General features: G+C 37.7%; 2 protein-coding genes across 24 annotated transcripts in view; one reads left to right on the top strand and one right to left on the bottom strand.

The window, feature by feature from the left end:
• Nucleotides 1-5,563, top strand: part of SCYL3 (SCY1 like pseudokinase 3) — a 43,003-nt gene extending 37,440 nt beyond the window's left edge. For 9 of the 15 annotated variants that reach the window (XM_005539942.4, XM_074008819.1, XM_074008734.1 and 6 more), the window contains 3 exons: nt 2,355-2,516; nt 3,658-4,352; nt 4,857-5,563. In XM_005539942.4, the coding sequence (XP_005539999.2) occupies nt 2,355-2,516; nt 3,658-4,352; nt 4,857-4,916 (917 nt within the window). In that variant the 3' untranslated portion in view covers nt 4,917-5,563. The remainder of the gene's footprint in view (nt 1-2,354; nt 2,517-3,657; nt 4,353-4,856) is intronic. The other 6 variants (XM_005539944.4, XM_074009102.1, XM_074008982.1 and 3 more) reach the window with 1 other exon arrangement.
• Nucleotides 5,549-20,955, bottom strand: part of FIRRM (FIGNL1 interacting regulator of recombination and mitosis) — a 57,742-nt gene continuing 42,335 nt past the window's right edge. For all 9 annotated transcript variants that reach the window (XM_045392523.3, XM_065523287.2, XM_065523380.2 and 6 more), the window contains 7 exons: nt 15,990-16,112; nt 14,741-14,836; nt 10,733-10,846; nt 8,918-9,022; nt 8,187-8,267; nt 6,634-6,753; nt 5,549-5,804 (listed from right to left, as the gene is read on the bottom strand). In XM_045392523.3, the coding sequence (XP_045248458.2) occupies nt 5,607-5,804; nt 6,634-6,753; nt 8,187-8,267; nt 8,918-9,022; nt 10,733-10,846; nt 14,741-14,836; nt 15,990-16,112 (837 nt within the window). In that variant the 3' untranslated portion in view covers nt 5,549-5,606. The remainder of the gene's footprint in view (nt 5,805-6,633; nt 6,754-8,186; nt 8,268-8,917; nt 9,023-10,732; nt 10,847-14,740; nt 14,837-15,989; nt 16,113-20,955) is intronic.

The raw sequence follows: 20,955 nt of genomic DNA, 5'->3' as shown, positions 1-20,955 counted from the left end.
CTCTACTAAAAATACAAAAACATTAGCCAGGCATGGCGGCGGGTGCCTGTAGTCCCGGGAGCCTGAGACAGGAGAATGGCGTGAACCTGGGGGGCAGAGCTTGCAGTGAGCCAAGATCGCACCACTGCACTCCAGCCTGGGCAACAGAGCAAGACTCTGTCTCAAAAAAATAAATAAATAAAAATAAACAGTGCAGCCTAAGTGTAGTGTTTATAAAGCGTATGATGGTGTACAGTAGTGTCCTAGGCCTTTGTATTCATTCACTGGTAACTCAGCAACTTCTTGTCCTACAAATGCCATTCATAGTAAATACCCTATACAGGTATACCATGTATCATTATATTTTTACTGTACTTTTTCTATGTTTGGATACACAAATAATTACCACTGTGTTACAATTACCTACAGTACTCAGTACAGTAACATGCTGTATCAGTTTATAGCCTAGGTGTTAGTAGGCTATACCATCTATGATGTTTGTACAAGGACAAAATCGCCTAAGATGCATTTCTCAGTACATATCCCCATTGTTAAGTGACACAAGACTGTGTAGGATTTTTGTTTAAATGGTAAGAAAATGTCATGCACAAATCTATAACTTGTTTAACTTGTTTTCGTGTAACAACATATCAGGGACCTGTCCCCCAATACATAGAAGTCTAACTTACTCTTTGAAAGCTACCTAATATTTCATTGAACATAACTCATTCAGTGATTTCTTTATTCATGGATACTGCATCCATTTCTGGATTTGTAATCACTATAAACAGTGCTGCAATGAATATCTTTATACATGTATCTTTCCAGTTGGTCCCCCATATTTGCAGGTTTGCATCTGCAGATTCAACCAACTGTGGATCAAAAATACTCAGAAAAGAAACCAAAAAAAAGGTATTATAAGTAACCCAGAAATGATTTGAAGTATTATGGGATGATATGCATAGGTTATATTTAAATACTACATCATTTTCTTTAAGAGACTTGAGCATCTGCAGACACTGAATGTCAGAAGTAAACTTGCTGGGCCAAAGGATATATTTTAAATTTAGTACATACTGTCAGCTTACAAAAAGGTTGCATCAATTCTTATTAACACTAGATGTTTAAGTTTCTTGTGACTTTTCTTGGCCTATGGGGTAAAAAGCTGTTGACTTTTAGATACTTCAGGAAGTCCTTATTTCTGGTATGTTCCCAGTGGATGTTTCCTGGGAGGTAGCAGTAATTTCTGGTCTTACAAGAATTTTTTATCAACAATGTCATTGCTCGTTTGTATAGCCTTCAATAAGACAATGACCTTGTTATGTAATTCTGGATCTCTAACCCAGTTCTCATTGATAGTTGGTAACATGGAGACACTTAATAGAAAAGAGTTATCAGATAGGCTTTTCTCTAAATTTGATGCTAAAAGAATTCTTAAAGCAACATTGGCTTCCTGAAGTTTTGAAGAGCGTTCACCTCTTCCTTGGTGCTAATGAAACCAGTGTCGTGGCTGCAAAGAGCTTGTAAAGGGTGATGTAGAGTCTGTGATCTCATTTTCAGCTATGAGAGGGAAATAGGAAATTAAGTCTGCCTGAAAGAGAGGTAGAGAACATGGTTCAGAGAAGACGACATCGATAAGACATTAGATAGGACTTCAAGGAGGACAGTGGCACAAATAAGAGTGAAGGGCTTGTAGAGGCCTGGCCTTAGAGGGCTGGGGTGAGGAGGGGAGATGTGCTGCTGAAGAGAGCTGGGGACCTAATTGTAAGAATTTACCCCAGGCCATTCCCCACATCCTTTTTTTTTTTAGCCAAAATTTTATTGAATCATTTTGACCAATGCCCATTTTTTTATTATGAACTTTCTGGTAAACCGTTAAGGACATTTCTTGAAACTTTTTCCCCAGTTGGTGTTAATGTCCATAGCTTAAATTTATTATTTTAACTACTACTAAGTGTATAGTTTTGTGGTATTCAGTACATTCATATTCTTGTGCTTATACGCTTCAACTTTTATTCTTAAAAGGAAAGTAAGTAGAATTAGTTGGTTTTAAATCGCCACCAACATGTTTTGAAGGGCTGTAATTTTTAAACTAGGTGTCCCAAAGGTTGTATCTATATAATGCTTGGATCCTTTCTATTCATCACCACCACATGGAGTGGACACAGCCTGTACTTAAACACCTCTAGGGACAGGCAGTCCATTCCATAATGGGTGTATGTCTTCAAATGTTTGAAGATGTTCTCTCCTGCATTTTAGCCTTTATCTGTGTTAAAATATACCCATTTCACTTAACTTATGCCCACCAACCATGTGATAGATCAAGAAGCAATTTACTGTCCCTTTCATGTTTTGGAGTTTTTATTTACCTTCAGATTCTTCTATGCGTGTCGTCTGCAGCAAGCACAGTCAGATCTCGCCAGTCTTGGAGAACCCCTTCTCTAGCATATTCCCTAAATGTTTCTTTTCTGGCAGCATGCCCATCAACAGCAAGAAGCACATACAGCGAGATTACTACAATACTCTTTTACAGACAGGTAGAAATATTAAATTTATATAGCTTTCCCATTGCTTGGATGAATGTTTTCCTGAGACTAATAAGCTTAAGGGTGTTTTGGGAGTTTTGAGACTGATTTATTTGTAACTATATAGTCAGCTTTGGTCTCATCTTGTTTCTCCAGACTGTTGGATATATACTTACCTCTTCTTTGTAATTGGTGAGAAAAGCAGGTTGACATTACTTGAATTCTTTTTTGCACTGATACTTTAAGACTTCTGGCCGGGCGCGGTGGCTCAAGCCTGTAATCCCAGCACTTTGGGAGGCCGAGATGGGTGGATCACCAGGTCAGGAGATCAAGACCATCCTGGCTAACACGGTGAAACCCCGTCTCTACTAAAAAAAATACAAAAAACTAGCCGGGCGAGGTGGCGGGAGCCTGTAGTCCCAGCTACTCGGGAGGCTGAGGCAGGAGAATGGCGTGAACCTGGGAGGCGGAGCTTGCAGTGAGCTGAGATCGGGCCACTGCACTCCAGCCTGGGCGACAGAGCGAGACTCCATCTCAAAAAAAAAAAAAAAAGACTTCTGATGCCTTAGTGCGGCATCTTCCAAATTGTACCAAGAATGATAGTTTTGAAAGATGTTAATGGGCGTGTTGTGAAAAAGAGTTTTGTGGTTAAATGAGTTTGGGGAAATGAGAGCAAAGTCATTAACACATTGCACAGGATCTCTCAGTGCCTTAACTACTACACTTAGGGAAATCTGCTTAAAGTGAGGATAATAAGTTGAGTTAGGCAAACTTATTCGAGCATGCAAGACTTTTTCAGGCATATGTAATTAACATCCCAAGGATAACACTGCCTGGCTTAGAGCATTTCTATATTTATGTATAGATAATTATGTCAGTATACTATATGTTTAGCTATTTAATAAGGATTGAATGTGCTAGGTCTTACATGCTTCCACTGAGTTAATAATATAAGTATTATATAATTATTTGGATAACATGTTACATCATTGATCTTGAGTAATGTTCTGCTGGGATCTCTTTTGTTTAGTATGCATGGATATTTCCAAGTAATTAGATCTATACTACTTAAACTTCCTTAATGCTATCCTTCCCCTAAATGTATTTCTTACCCTTAACCAGTATTTTATGAGAATAATTCTTTTCCCTACAGGCGATCCATTTTCTCAGCCTATTAAATTTCCCATAAATGGACTTTTGGATGTAAAAAATACTTTGGAGGACAGTAAAAACTTCCCATCAAGTTCTAAAAAGTCTGAGGAGTGGCCTGACTGGAGTGAGCCTGAGGAGCCTGAAAATCAAACTGTCAACATACAGATTTGGCATAGAGAACCATGTGATGCTGTCAAGTCCCAGTGCACTACCTTGGATATGGAGGAGTCATCTTGGGATGACTGCGAGCCCAGCAATTTAGATACTAAAGTAAACCCAGGAGGTGGAATCACTGCTACAAAATCTGTTACCTCAGGGGAGCAGAAGCCCATTCCTGCTTTGCTTCCACTCACTGAAGAGTCTATGCCTTGGAAATCAAGCCTACCCCAAAAGACTAGTCTTGTACAAAACGGGGATGACCCAGACCAAATCAAGCCGCCAAAAGTGTCATCACAAGAAAGGCCCCTTAAGGTTCCATCAGAACTTGGTTTAGGAGAGGAATTTACCATTCAAGTGAAAAAGAAGCCAGTAAAAGATCCTGAGATGGATTGGTTTGCTGATATGATCCCAGAAATTAAGCCTTCTGCTGCTTTTCTTATATTACCTGAACTGAGGACAGAAATGGTCCCTAAAAAGGATGAAATCTGCCCAATGATGCAGTTTTCCTCAAAATTTGCTGCAGCAGAAATTACTGAGGTGAGTACTTTTTATGGAGTAAACTGTGCTACTAGCTTTAGGATTTCCCTCATAGGTCCTAGTTGCACTATCCCATTTATAACAAGCAACGTGCTATTTTCCCAATCATCAAGTCAAGCACAAAATTAACAAAATCAGTTTCTGTCATTGGTATCTTCCCTTCCCCAGAAAAATGTAGCAATGCTTAGGCTGTTTGTTTAATGAGCTATTTTAGGCTAAGTGTTTAATGAGCTATTTTAACCTTTTTATTTGAAAAAAGATTAAAATAAGGATATGGTGTCATTCACACTGATTTTTACTTGATTTTATGTTTTTTGCAAAGCTATTTTCCAGTGCTGTGGTTTTGTAATCCTACTTTTCAACTTTCTGTTAGAGCTCTAAGTTATTTTACTTAGTACAAGGTAGTGTTTCTGGCATCAAAAGATAAATTTTAAATTCCTGCTTTTTCAAATTTGCATATGGATTTGTTTCAGTGGGTTCTTGGTGTGCTTTATTTTGTTGCAGGGAGAGGCTGAAGGCTGGGAAGAAGAAGGGGAGCTGAACTGGGAAGATAATAACTGGTGACAATAGATGTGAGTTAAACTTTAGGAAAAAGGATTCCCTTTTTAAAAAAAAAAAAAAATCAATACCTCAAAAGCAGGCTTTGGGACAAGAAAACCCCAAAGTGGCCTGCTTTTCCCATCCCAGGAGCTCATTATCCAGTCTGCACCAACAGAAATATGAGACTGACTGCGAGTGCTGGCTAAAAGCCCTGGGGGTGAGGCTCACAGTACTGGTTTCCAGGAAGAAGAACCTTTGTGCATTTGACTGAGGCCAGTTTCTTTGAAGAGCAAGTAGCTGAGGAGAGGTCAAATTTACTGCTTTTTCCAGGATAATTCTGGAAGTAAAGAAAATGTAAGAATTCAAGCTGATTAGCTTAATTTTGTGCCATTTCTTTAACATAAGAGTAAGCTCTATTATGAAATACAACTTAAAAAAATTTTAGCTATAAATTATATAAATGATTTTAAATTGCTGAGGTTTCCTTAGGCAGCTTATTTATTTGTTTACAGTTATACTATCTGAGTAAATGGTTCTTTGTGGACCTGGGCAGTTCCTGACTGTTCCACATGTAGTACATTGTACCAAAGTTCTTAATGAGAATATTCCCCACAATCCTGTTCTCTAAATGTCAAATAAAGATTATTTTCACTAGATTCAACTTTACAAAATTTGTTTTATATCTGTTTGTTAGAAAATGTACAGACATAAGTTTCACCCTAAAGTATGTATATAACGTTTTAGCTTATCCATCCTTTCTTGGAGCGCCTCCATTTCCATTAAAAACCAGGCCGGAGCAGGACCCTTTTGGAGTAGTGACTCAGTTGCTTCCAAGGCCCCTGCTATTGTGTGCAGCGCTGACCTGTACTCTTCTTCCCAGGGGAACTCTTGACGAGCTCTTTTTGCATAAGGCTGGGAAAAAAAACATAAGTAATATCATAAATATAAAGAACCTTCCTTTTGGACTGGAAAAAAGTTACGTGCAAATTTTATTCTAGTCATTGGATCACAAAGGTAGGAGGGTGCACCCCGAAACCCCTACATAGTCATCTAGAAAAATATATAAAGCCATTTTGGTTTTATCATAGCAATTCAGAGTGCTGCTACTAGTGTCTTAGTTTGTATGTGGTATACAACAAGTATTCTGTCCCAAAGGGCTCCCAATGAGAAGTGCTGCATAGTCTAAGCTTACATGTCTTATAAACAAGTTCATAAATGTATTTTTTTACGAAAGTTTGACTAAAACTTATCAGAATGTTGTTCTTCATGAATTACTACTATACTAAAGTGCACAAAACAATATTTTGAATATCCTTATTGGTGTCAAATTTCTGCCTTTTAATAGGCAGATGTGATCTTTAGATACTGCCAAAAATTATTAGGAGTCTGATTTGATTAATAAGGAAAGGAATCAAACTAAACATTTAGGAGAGTAAGTTTCTTTCATTTTCTTCTGTGGTTCAGTAAAGACTGCATTTATAGCATCATTGGTACAATATGTAACTTCCCTTAAAGGTTACTACCAATAATTCAAACATACTGAAAGAATATATTTGGTATGGTATAGTCCCACTTCTGATTTTTAAAAGCAACTACCATAAAACAGAATTTTACATGTCTAGATCTGTTTGATTTGAAATTCAACATGAGGCTGGAAACCACATTGGTTTGTTTCATCAGTAAGTAATAAGGGCAGAATTTGCCTTGTTAAAGTTTGGCCCCTATTGAAATCAGCCCATACCTGTAAAGATGACCTCTTTGCTTCTTCTACATTCACATTAGCAAAGAGTTTCCAGAAAATACCTTTTTCCTGTTTCACACGTTCCACTTTGGCAGCTTCAGTTTCATCTACAAACCCAGTCTGCCAGGGACCATGAAAAACCAAGCAAATAGCAACATGTTAGCACTCTACTAGATATGAAATGGCCACATAATCTATGTAAGTGCTCATGTTCAGCCATACTAGGCAAATTCTGGAAGTCACATGGACTGATCTTATAAATCCTCTTAGTATAATCTGGATTAAATCACTCTACTGTGTTCTTCCTTACAGAAAAGTTATAGTCGTCTTTGCAGGAAAAAATGATAGTCTGCTAATGTATTAGCTAAGAAACTAGCAACAGCAGTGTACACACATGTACTTAAAATCCAGCTTAGATGTAATATAAGTAGGCCAAGTGTGGTGGCTCACACCTGTAATCCCAGGATTTTGGTGGGAGGAATGCTTGAGCCCAGGAGTTTGAGGTTACAGCAAGCTATGATCACACCACCACACTCCAGCCTGGGCGACACAGAGCGAGACTCTGTCTAAAAAATAAAGTTCAGTGAGTCAAGTGGGCCCATCCCACCTAAAAAAAAATGTACATAATATATGTAAAATATATAACATGTGCATCATTACATGTAATATATAAAATAACTCACTTTCTCCGGGTAGTCTAAATTTGTGGTTTAACAGTTCCACTAGTATTTCAATTAACTATTATTTCCTCACACTAAGTTCCAAAGTATGCACAGATATAGGAACTCTGTTATTCAAAATTTTGGTTTTAATTGTAAAAACAGGCCTTGGCTGCAAAGAGAATAAAAAAGCCATCCCTTAAAAAAAAAAAGACTCGGAGCTTACCCTGGCTTGGGAGACTGCCACAAAAAAAAGAAAAGCCATGCCTAAGTTATACCCAAAATATGGATGTTTACATCCCCTCAGGCCTACCTAATTATGTGATCAAGTGTATTTAATTATGATTATTAGTGGCTTAGGGATCCTCATTAGTCATCTCACTGACTGGATAATCAGTGCTATTAAACCCCAAACTACAGGCAGAGGAACTACAAGTGTTCTTTTTTGAGACAATCTCGCTCTGTCACTCAGGCTGGAGTGCAGCTACACGATCTTGGCTCACTGCAACCTCTGCCTCCCTGGTTCAAGCAATTCTCCTGCCTTAGCCTCCTGAGTAGCTGGGACTGCCGGCGCGCACCACCATGCCCGGCTAATTTTTGTATTTTTAGTAGAGACAGGGTTTCACCATGTTGGCCAGGCTGGTCTTGAACTCCTGACCTTGTGATCCACCCACTTTGGCCTCCCAAAGTGCTGGGATTACAGGCATGAGCCACCGTGCCTGTGGCCCAAGTATTTTACTTCTGTGGCCTCAATTGCTTAGTAAAAGTCTGTCCACACTGTGCTGAGCACTGTGAAAAGTTTAAGAAGATACTCAGGTTGGTTACAGTTACATAATTTCAAAAAAAAAAAAAAATAGGACAAAGAATAAAACATGAGCCATGTAAAGAAAGTACCTTCTCCAGAAAGGATACAACTTTGTTCTTAATTTCTTCAGAACTGAGACACTGTGGAACTATCTCTTCGTGATTTGTTCCCTATTAAGAAATTGATGAACAAGACCAATTTTAACATATTTCAACAACTTACAAAGACAAATAGATGAGTTTTATGAGCTACCTTAACCAAAAATTCATTTTAAGTAAGAGTCCCAGAGGATCCTCAAAGGTGATAAACTCATGATTCCTTCAGGGTCCCTTAGGAGAATATAAAGTTAACTTCTGTACAAGTGTTGTAGGCTTTCATTACTTCTGCTGGTATACTAATGCTTCTGGACTCCCTTATGATCATAGGCATGACTATACAGCAAATGCAGTAAGAGTAAAGGAGCAACCCATCTTACAGGTTTAGGTTCATCAGCCTAACCTTTATGACTGATAGTACAAAATGAAATGTATTATCATTTGAACCAAAAATACTATCTGCTGGAAGACTGTGTCTGTGTCAGTAGGCCTGCTGTGTATGCCTGTTCTAGTCCTTGTTTATTCAGAGGACCTTAGAAAATTCACTTCATTTCTCTAAGCCTCATTTTGAGAAGCTGTAAAAGAAATAACGAGTAATGTACCCTTCAGACAATTTTCCGATTGCAATACAGAAGCAGTTCAATAAATGTTTTGGGATTGTTCTGGAATATTTGAAATATTAAAATGGTTTGAAAGTCATTGTGATAAATCAGTTTTATAATTACCTCAGCAAACTGAGTAAACGCCTCCAAGGTATGTTGTTCTAGCAGCCAACTCCTGTCAGCTAGCAGTAAGGCAAAAATACAGGACAGGTTGGGCAGAATTCTGTCCTAAAAGAACCAAGCCTTATTATAATAGAGAAACAGAAACCACAATAGATAATCATAAAATAGCCATACATTCAGTAAACCCAGTGTTGTCAAGTTTCCATAATCCTGTCCCAGGGGACACACATTAAAACATACTAGGTAATGTCACTCTTTTACTCAAATCCTTCCAGTAGCTCCCTATTTCCCTCCGAGTGAAAGCTAAAGTCCTCAAATGGCCTGCCAAGTCCTGCTACCTCTGTGTTAGCTATACTTGCTTCCCTGAATACAAGAGGCATGCTCCCATCTGCAATGCTTTGCACTTCAAGTTTTTACTTGCATGTCATCTTGGTGACTGACTATATATCCCATTTCAAATTGGACTCCCACATTCCTATTCCCTATCTTCCTTCCCTGCTTTATTTTTCTCCATGGCACTCACCAGCATTTAATATACTGCACATATCACCATGTTGTTATTGTTTATTGCCTCTAAACAGGCTAACGGTGGGGATTTATTAGTTTTGTTCATTACTGCATTGCCAGTGATTAAAACAGCACTGGATAAGGCAAAAACTTATAATCTTTCCCAAATGGATAAATCAGTCAATCTCATTTCATAGCTTTGAATGCCTCCTATGTTCTGATGAATCTCAAAAATTTCTTCAGGTCTTGACCTCACTCCTGGGAATATAGAAGGCACTGCAATTTCTGCTTATAAAACATTTGTTTCATAATTTCTAGGCCTGTGCATAGTCCACAGTGGTTCACAAATGAAGTGGCATTTTGGAATAGATTTCATGGTAAAAAGAAGACAGCTCAGATGCCAAGTGTCTTTGGATATTTCTGTCAAGAGAGTTGAAAAGAAGCTGTCAACGTTCTATGCTTATCTCATGAAATATAACATTAACATGATGGAGACAGATGGGATACTGTTAACTTATGAACAAATAAAAGAGCCCCTTAGAAATTAAATTTTTGGTTTCAAAGAGTTTAATCCACTTGTTCTGAGATACTATCATGTGTTTGCTTTGATTACGTAAGAAAATTCTCATTAGTGGACTCCTTATAGTCTCTCCCTTGGAGGTTGCAGTGTCAATTATCTAGAATTACTACTGACTATAGTAATAAGGAAGGCGTAACTCTCAATTTATGAAGATCTCTTTGCTGTAAGTTCTTTAAAATTACTGTACTGGCCTGGTAATATACATTTACTGAGGTTTTAAAATTCTGTAGATGTGTATTGCCAGGCCAGTACAGTACAATTTTATAAATAATCCATTTGTCAGCTATACATACTTTGCAACATTTTCAAAAATATTGTCTTTAAAAACAAGCAGGTTCTCTTTCATGGATAAAAGAACGAAGAGAATAACTTTAATAAATTACCAAATTTCCTAGTTACGTGCTGCTCCCCATAGGACAAATATGTTTTCTATCCTCAGGAACTGTACATTAGAACTCAACTGGAATGAGACTCTAACATGGTAGACTACAGCCAACTAAAAATTATTTGTGTATCAACATACATTTTTCTAAAAGAAAAGAACTTAAAATGAGTTGTATTATAAGTTATAAATAGATTTTAGAATGTCTGAAACATAGTTTTTTTTTTTTTTTTTCCAACTTTGTCAGTAATTGCAAAATTTCAGAAAAAGCCTAAAAATCCCTTAATCACTAACTCTTATAGAGATTTTGTTTTAATAATAGAAGAACAGAGTTAAGAAATATTACCTGGATAGCTTCAGGTATAAAAAGTTTTCCTAGAGAAGATACAAAATCCAGCATTGCCAGACGAACATAGTCAGGAGGCTCTAATTTAAGTAGTGAGGTCTGCCAAGTTATTACCTACAGAGGTGAAGACCAAAGAACAGTTATAAAGAATACCAGTATTTTGTACAGACACAGTAACTGCCTAAGATTTGGATGGAAATGTGGGGAGGGGAAACAAAACCAAACCCAGAAAAAAACAAACACACCACAGCCCCTGAACTTCACTGGTAGAATTTAAATAAGACAATCATATGAACAAGTTAACTATTACAGCATTATTCTTACCACACCCTCCTGCCTCAAACCACTGTAAAAATAAAAGTATACATGTTCCTGAAAAACTTTATATATCAAACCTTTAAACAATATTTTGTACAGACACTATTTTATCGTGCTTTGATTTATTGCACTTTGAAGATACTGTATTTTTTTTTTTTTACAAATACAAGGTGTATGGCAACTCTGTACTGAACAAGTCTACCTGTACCATTTTTGCAACAGCATGTGCTCACTTCATGGCTGTCAGATTGGTAATCCTTGCAATATTTCAACTTATTCGTCAGGATTTTATTATGTTGATCTGTGATCTTTGATGTTACTATTGCAATTGTTTTGGGGTGCCACAAACTGTGCCCATATAAGATGGCTAATATAATAAATTGTGTGTTGTGACTGTTCTACCAACAGGTAGGTCACCAGTCTCTCCCCCTCTCCTTGGGCTTCCCTATTCTCTGAGACACAATATGAAAATTAAACCTAAAATGGCCTCTTAAGTGTTCAAGTGAAAAGAACAATCTCATCTCTCACTTGAAAGCTAAAGATAATTCAGCCTGGTGAGGAAGGCTGTCAAAAGTCAAGAGAGGTGAAAAGCTAGGCCTCTTTTGCAAGTCAGCCAAGTTGTGAATACAAAAGAAAAGTTCTTGAAGGAAATGAAGAATGCTATTCCAATGAACACAGAAAGTCTTATTGTTGATATGGAAAGTTTTAGTGGTCTGGATAGATCAAACCGGCCACAATATTCCCTTAAGCCAAAGCCAAATCCAAAGCCAGGCCCTAACTCTCTCCAATTCTGTGAAAGCTGAGAGGTGAAAAAGCTGCAGAAGAAATGTTTGATGCTAACAGAGGTTGACTCACGAAGTTTAAGAAGCAATCTCTAACATAAAAGTACAAGGCGAAGCAACAAGTGCTGATGAAGAAGCTGCAGTAAATTCTCCAGAAGATCTGGCTAAGATCACTGATGGAAGTGGTTGCCTTAAACAATGTATTTTTAATGTAGAGGAAACACCATTCTATTGGAAGAAGATGTTGTCTAGGACTTCCATAGCTAGAGAGATGAAGTCAATGCCTGGCTTCAAGATTCTTCTTGAGGGGTAATGCAGCTGGCAAAGTTGAAGCCAATGTTCACTTACTATTAAAAAAAATCCTAAGGCCCTTAAGAATTCTGCTAAATCTACTCTGCATGTACTCTATCAATGGAACAACAAAGCCAGGATGACAGCATACCTGTTTATATCACTGTTTACGGAATATTTTTTGTATTCCACTATTGAGAGGCCTACTGCTCAGAAAAGATTTCTTTCAAAATATTACTGCTTATTGACAATGTACCTGCTCACCCAGGAGCTCTAAAGGAGATATACAAGGAGATGATTGTTTTCATGTTTGTTAATACAACAATCATTCTGCAGCCCATGAATCAAGGAATTGTTACTTTCAAATCTTACTGTTTAAGAAATACATTTTATAAGGCTATAGCTGCCATGGATAGTGATTCCTCGATAAACCAGGACAAAGTAAATTGAAAACCTTCTGGGAAGGAGTCATCATTCCAGATGCCATGAATAATATTCATGATTCATTTGTAGGAGGTCAAAATATCAACATTAACAGGAGTTAGAAGTTGATTCCAACCCTCAAGGATGACTTTGAGGGGTTCAGGCCTACAGTGGAGGAAGTAACTGCAGATGTGGTAGAAATAGCTAGCAAACTAGAAGTGGATCCTGAAGATGTGACTGAATTGCTGCAATCTCATGATCAAACTTGAGTGGATGAGGAGTTGCTTCTCATGAATGAGCAAAGAAAGTGGTTTCTTGACACAGAACTACTCCTGGTATAGAAGATGCTGTGAACATTGTTGAAATGAAAACAAAGAAATTAGAGTATTACATAAACTGAGTTGTTAAAGCAGTAGCAGGATTTGAGAAGACTGACTGTATTTTTGAAAGAAGTTTTCCTGTGGGTAGAATACCATCAAATAGCATCACATGCTACAGAGAAATCTTTCATGAAGGGAAGAGTCAATTGATGTGGCAGACTTCACTGTCATATTTTAAGAAATTGCCATGGCCACCCCAACCTTCAGCAACCACCATCCTGATGGGTTAGCAGCCATCAACACTGAAGCAAGACCCTCCACCACCAAAAAGATTATGCTTTGCTGAAGGCTCATATGATCATTAGCATTTTTAGCAAGAAAGTGTTTTTTAATTATATACATTTTTTACACATAATGCTGTTGTACACTTAACCTGCAGTATAGTGTAAACATAACTTCTGTATGCACTGGGAAGCCAAAAAATTCATGTGACTCACTCTATTGTGGTGGTCTGGAACACAACCTGTAATCTCTCTGTGGTATGCCTGTATTTAAAATTCTATTGAGAGAAGTTCATTATTTAGTAAGGACTGGCAAACTTTTTCTCTAACAGGCCAAATAGTAAATATTTTAGGCTTTGTAGGCAACATGTTCTCTGTTACATATTATTTTTTATTTTGCAAACCTTTAAAAATCATGCCTACCTCTTGGGCTGAAAACAGGAGGGCAAAATTTAGACAGGAGGCCATAATTTGCAAACCCCTAATTTAAGGGAATCTTAAGGTGAAATCTTTTATAAAGGAAGCAATACCTTTTGAACAATCTACTTAATTAAAAATTTTAGAATTTTGTTAGGGTTTTTTAAAGGTAGGCAAATTATATCAAAATTATTTTTTCTAAAAGAATATTAGAGGTTTCAGAATCAGAATCAAATTGTTGCATTCACTGAGTTAATTATTGTATTCTGATTCTTTATAAATTAGTAAAATCCATGTTATACATATGGTATAGTACATACTTGTTATTGCTAACTTCTTCATATACACATCATTAAAAACAGCTACTAAAAGCAAAGCTTTAAGTTTCATTCCTTTCTGTTCTACCACATACTGTGACAGGAATCATCTCTTCCATCATCTTCATAAATAAGAAGGGTAGTTTCTCTTAACAGTTATTGTTTCTCTTTCTTACCTGACCCTGAGCTTAAGCTAACTCTTAATTTGGGGCATCAATTCTCTCTAGTATGGACTCTTTCCAAAGCCTCTAAATCACTTCGGTTTAGCTGAAGGGCTTTCCCATTTTCTCTGTCATCTTAGAACCTCCAAAAGAAAGGCGCAGCTGAGGCACCACGACAAGGGTTGCCTAGACAGTGACCCAGGCTCTGCCTGTCCTAGCCATGTAAGCTGGAGGCCAAAGAGGAAATTCAGGAGGCCGAAGAGGAAATTCAGTAGTGCTCTTCTTTCAAAATAATTGTATTTCTTCAAAGAAACAATGGGTGCTATCTTTTAATCCATATTGGTTAACCGATTCAGCGTTCCCACAGCTGCTGAAATGCCTTTGAAACTGCTCAGGGTTCAACACATGAACTACGACTCCTAACCTCAGGGGTTTGTGGGGGGGTAGTTAACAGTAATAACAAAAAGTACTGACTGCTCAGTATGGGGTGACGAAGAACAGATAAAGGCTGAATTAACAGTGCCGTGTATTAATACTGTAAGGAAGAAAGAAGAGAAATGAGATATCCTTGATGAAGACAAGTCAATATATGACACAACAGGAGGTTTAAAATAACTATTTCTAGAAAGCTATTTCACATGATAGCAATTTAGCAACCTCCTTAGCAAACAAAGTATCAATTTGGTCATTACTCTTACCTGAACTATCAGTTTAGGATCTAGAGTTTGAATGAAAAATCCCAACAGTGGAAGTAAAAGGCTGAATGTCTGCTGAACGTAAGGTTGATCTGCTACCTAAGAAACACAAAATAATTTTGAAGAAAAAGTTTCAATCACGTAAGAATTACTATAATAATAGCAAACTTTTATTGAGCACTTATTATATATCAGGTAATATGTTAAGCATTTTATATTACCTCATTTATGCCTTACAACAGCTCTATGAGGTAGATATTATTATCTTTACTGATAAGAAAACAGGGTCAAAGAGGTTAAAAAATTTGTTCAAGATCACGTGGCTATGATAAAAAGCAGAGCTGTGATTGAAATCCAAATTTAAGTCTAAAAGGATCTAATTACTTGTCTGTGACTGAAAGGCTTATATAAATGTTCCTTAGTCATCTTAAAATTTCATTTCTCTTCTTCATAATTTTGGTTTACGTTATAATATTGTAAGCTATATCCCCATCACAGATATCCTGAATGAATACTGAATGATTTGTGAACATCCGGGAAAGTGCTTGTTGAAGTCAAAACCATGCAGTAGGGTAATCTGACCATAAAAAAATAATAATAATAAAACATTATCTGTAAAATCATTTCTATCATTTCCCAAAAGTATGGCTGTTGCCTTTAGCTTCCACTAGCTGCCAGAGGCCAGTGTTATACTTAGTCAGAGAAAACAAACAGCCTATTTATATTTTTAAACTAAGAAACAGGTGTACAACCATGGTGTGGGAGGCATATCATTAGTTTTAGATCATCACTTGGCTTCTTGGCTTTGCTGGGAAAGAGAAATAGAAATTAGCCACATCTATTCACTAGCCCTTTCCACCTTTAAGTCAGCTCACTCTCCATTGCCCAAAAGATTTATTAAAGGCCCTAGAATCACAGAAATGGGATACATTAACCCAAAACAGAACAGAAACAATAGGGGAAGAGATAAGGGGCGGGGGGCGTGGGTAGGGAAGAGGGTATAACCAGTTAGGAAAGTAAGTAGGTGGACTGCCATCACATCACGTATTCTAATTTTACTAATATAATTCTATCACACTCTGAAAATGAAAGCGGCCTGAGACAGTACATATACTTTAAGTTCTTATAAAGGTCTACCAAACACCCAAAAGAATGAGATACATTTTACTCTACACTGGAAAATTTCAGTACTATCCTCTTTTTTTGATATTTTCTGTTTTTTGATAAAGAAAGGATCAGTTGTTTTCCTTACCTGTTTAATGTTTAAAAAAGCCCAAAGCTGACTCACAACTTCCATAATTGCAGTTTGTTTTCCTGTATCCAAAGCTTCACCAGCAGAATTACATATTGTAAGCAAAGCAGACAGTACTGTGTTCTAAAGGGCAGAAACAAGAAAGGACTTGAGTTTAAATACCAGTCTAAAGCACCACCAAGAGCCCACTTACCTAGAGGTTATAAAAGTTACTTTTAACTCTTCATAAAAGTCCATGTAGAATAATATTTCTAAGAGCCAAAGCCATCTTTTCAGCTATTTACTTAACACAAGTATATATTAAAAATAATTTTCCTTGTACACAGAAACATTTGCTTTGTTTTTCTAAATAAACGGGTTTTTTTTGAGACGGCATCTCGCTCTGTCACCAGGCTGGAGTGCGGTGGTGCAATCTTGGCTCACTGCAACCTCCAACTCCCAGGTTCAAGCAATTCTCCTGCCTCAATCTCCCAAGAAGCTGGGACTACAAGCACGCACTATCACACCCAGCTAATTTTTGTATTTTTAGTAGAGACTTGCTTTTCATCATGTTGGCCAGGATGGTCTCGATCTCTTGACCTTGTGATCCGCCTACCTCGGCCTCCCAAAGTGCTAGGATTACAGGCGTGAGCCACCGCACCCAGCCATAAACTTCCTTTTAGGGTGAAATGTTGGTAACCCAAAGTTACCAAATGAAAGCAGAAATGTACTTTAATAAATAGCTTTGATACAAGTGGTCAGTATAATCAAGCTACTTTATAATACACATCAACAAAAAGTTATTTTTTCACATTACGCACACAGCAATCTTTATGGTTTACTAGATTTTTATTTTTCCTGTTGTTTGAAAATTTTAAATGCCTCAGCAACACTGCATTTAATAAGCAAAGATAGTACTTAAGAAGTACTAGTATTTGAAACTAAAGGCAATATTTTCTGGATTAACTCTTACCTATGTGTGAAAATACTCCATTCTCTCTCTGACTAGCCAGGAATGAGGTTTTTTGAGGTGTGGTGGGGGTACAGGGAAGGTCTTATGAGAATGTAATAATCAGTAACAATGAATGCCTTTAATCTATTATACTTAGACAACCACACTTAATTTTATGAAATTACCATACAACTTCTTAAGATTTACCTATTTCCTTTTACAAATGAACATGTTCTAGATGCAGAAATCCTCAAAACAATACTAGCAAACCAAATTCAACAGCACATCAAAAACTTAATTGACCATGATCAAGTACACTCCATTCCTGGGATGCAAGATTGGTTCAACATATGCAAATCAATGTGTGATTCACCACATAAGCAGAATTAAAGACAAAAACCATATTGATTATCTCAAAGACATGGAAAACCTGTTGGTAAAATCCAACATCCCTTCATAATAAAGGCCGTCAAGACACTAGGCATCAAAAGAACATACATCAAAATAATAAGAGCCATCTATGACAAACTCACAGCCAACATTACACTGAACAGGCAAGAACTGGAGGCATTCCTCTTCAGAAATGGAACAAGACAAGGATACTCACTCTTAACCACTCCTATTCAACATAGTATTGAAAGTTCAAGCCAGAGCAATAAGGCAAGAGAAAAAAATAAAAGCAGCATACAAATAGGAAAAGAAGAAGTCAAACTGTTCAGGATACAAAATCAATGTACAAAAATCAATACCATTTCTATACACCAATAACATTCAAGCTGAGTGGCAAATCAAGAAGACAAGACTGGGTGTGGTGGCTCACGCCTGTACTCCCAGCACTTTGGGAGGCCGAGGCGGGCAGATCACGAGGTCAGGAGATCAAGACCATCCTGGCTAACATGGTGAGACCCCGTCTCTACTAAAAACACAAAAAATTAGCCGGGTGTGTTGGCGGGCGCCTGTAGTCCCAGCTACTTGGGAGGCTGAGGCAGGAGACTGGCGTGAACCCGGGAGGCGGAGCTTGCAGTGAGCCGAGATAGCGCCACTGCACTCCAGCCTGGGCGACAGAGACTCCGTCTGAATAACAACAACAACAACAACAAAACACAATCCTGTTTACAGTAGACACATGCACACCCCTAGGAATACATTTAACCAAGGAGGTGAAAGATCTCTTCAAGGAAATGATAAAATTGCTAAAAGAAATCATAGATGACACAAACAAATGGAAAAACAGTCCGTGCTCATGGATTGGAAGAGTCAATATCATTAAAATGGCCATACTACCCAAAGCAATCTACAGATTCAATGCTTTTCCTACCAAACTACTGACACCATTTTTCACAGAATTAGAAGAAACTATTCTAAAATTCATATGGAATCAAAAAAGAGCCTGAATAGCCAAAGTAATGATAAGTAAAATGAAGAAGGCCAGAGGCGTCATATTACTTGACTTGAAACTGTACGACTACAGTAACCAAAACAGCATGATACTGGTATAAAAACAGAAATAGATCAATGAACACAATAGAGAACCTGCATATAAAGCCACATACCTACAACCACGTGATCACTGAAAAAGTCAACAAAAACAAGTAATGGGGAAAGGACTCCTATTCAATAAATGGTGCTGGGCCATGCAGAAGAATGAAACTGGATAGCTACCTTTCAGCATATACAAAAATTAACTCAAGATGGATTAAAGATTTAAATGTAAGACCTCAAACTATAAGAATCCTAGAAAAAAACCTAGGAAACACCATTCTAGACCTCAGCCTTGAGAAAGACACCGGTAGCAATTGCAATAAAAGCAAAAATTGACAAGCAGGACCTAATTAAAGAGCTTCTGCAGAGCAAAAGAAACTATCAACAAAGTAAACAGACAACCAATAAAATGGGAGAAAATACTTGCAAACTATGCATGTGGCAAAGGTCTACTATCCAGAATCTATAAGGAACTTAAAACAACTGAACAAGTAAAAAACGACCCCATTAGAAAATGGGCAAAAGACATGAACCAGACGTTTCTCAAAATAAGACACACAAGAGGCCAACGAACATATAAAGAAACTATCAGGGAAATGCAAATCAAAATCACAATGAGATACTATCTCACACCAGTCACAATGGCCGTTTAAAAAGTCAAACAACAGACATTGGTGAGGCTACAGAGAAAGTAAATGCTTATATACTGTGGGTAGGAATGTATATTATTTCAGCCACTGTGGAAAGCAGTTTGGCAATTTCTCAAAGCACTCAGAACTACCATTCTACCCCGCAATCTCATTACTGGGTACATATCCAAAAGAAAACAAACTGTTCTACCAAAAAGACACATGTACTCACTTGTTCATTGCAGCACTACTCACAACAGCAGACACTGAATCAACTTAGATGTCCATCAACAGATTAAAGAAAATGTGGTACATATATACCATGGAATAGTATACAGTCATAAAAAAGAATGAAATCATGTCCTTTGCAGCAACATAGAGCAGCTAGACACCATTATCCTAAGCAAATTAATACAGGAATGGAAAACCAAATACCACTGTTCTCACTTATAAGTAAGAGCTAAACACTGGGCACTCATGGACATAAAGATGGCAACAATAAACACTGGGACTACTAGTAGGGGGAGGGAGGAGAGAGGATAAGGATTGATAAACTGTTGGGTACTATGCTGAGTACCTGGGTGATGAAATCATTGATACCCCAAACCTCAGCATCATGCAATAAAACCAGGTAACAAACCTGCACAAGTATCCCCTAAATCTAAAATAAAAGTTGAGTCTGGGTATGGTGGCTCACTCCCGTAATCCCAGCACTTTGGGAGACTGAGGCGGACAGATCACCTGAGGTTAGGAGTTCGAGACCAGCCTAATCAACATGGCTAAACCCTGTCTCCACTAAAAATACAAAAATTAGCCAGGCATGGTGGTGGGTGCCTGTAATCCCAGCTACTTGGGAGGCTGAGGCAGGATAATCGCTTAAGCCCAGGAGGCAGAGGTTGCGGTGAGCCGAGATCATGCCACTGCACTCCAGCCTGGGCAACAGAGCAAGACTCCATCCCAAAAAATAAAATAAAAAATAAAAGTTGAAAAAAAATTTAAAAAGACATATGTTAAACAACCTGCTGGACTAAAAAGCTGTGGTCATACTTCAAAAGTTTACTTATAGTGCTTTTACTTTACCTAATATAAAACAAAACATCTTTTGTCCTTACTATAGAAATTGGTACACATTAAATGCAAAACTCAGACACATTTAACCTATTAACAAGGTATTTAACAGGTTTTCTAAAATAAAGTCACATAAAAACATTTCCTTTGGATAAGCCTAGGCACTGTGGCTCACACCTGTAATCCCGGCACTTTGGGAGGCCAAGGCGGGTGGATCACCTGACGTCAGGAGTTCGTAACCAACCTGGCCAACATGGCGAAACTCCGTCTCTACTAAAAATACAAAAAATTAGCTGGGCATGGTGGTGGGAGCCAATCCCTGCTACTCAGGAGGCTGAGGCAGGAGAATTGCTTAAATCTGGGAGGCGGAGATTGCAGTGAGCCAAGATTACGCCATTGCACCTCAGCCTGGGCCATGAGAACAAAACCTCATCCCCTCACAAAAAATTATAATAATTATGATCAAGTGTCATTACATGTAACAGTATCAGAACATTTGTACTCAGCATGGAGACATATGCCCTCAGAAGACCCTGAACTCCTAAGTTAGAATTGCAAATAGACCTCTGTCCCTTTGAATGCCCTATCCTTATCCTTGCTTTTCTCTACTTAATGTAAATTGGCATTTCTTATTTTACTGTCCACTGCTAAGCTCAAATGTGAGTCTATAAGAGTAGAAATTTTTGGTTCCCGATGTACCCCCAATGCCTAGAACAAAGTGGCACATAAAAGTATTCCAAATACATTTCTTGAATGAATGAATGAGCGTATGAACACTAAACTGGAAAATTCAATTACATGTACTATATCCAGTCAACTTTTTAAAAGCTCGCATTTCCTACTTCTTCTAGTGGAT

Source organism: Macaca fascicularis, chromosome 1 (genome assembly GCF_037993035.2).
Source record: "Macaca fascicularis isolate 582-1 chromosome 1, T2T-MFA8v1.1".
Classification (NCBI taxonomy): domain Eukaryota; kingdom Metazoa; phylum Chordata; class Mammalia; order Primates; family Cercopithecidae; genus Macaca; species Macaca fascicularis.
The sequence above is the reverse complement of the archived record's forward strand: the minus strand, read 5'-3'. Positions and strand labels throughout refer to the sequence as shown.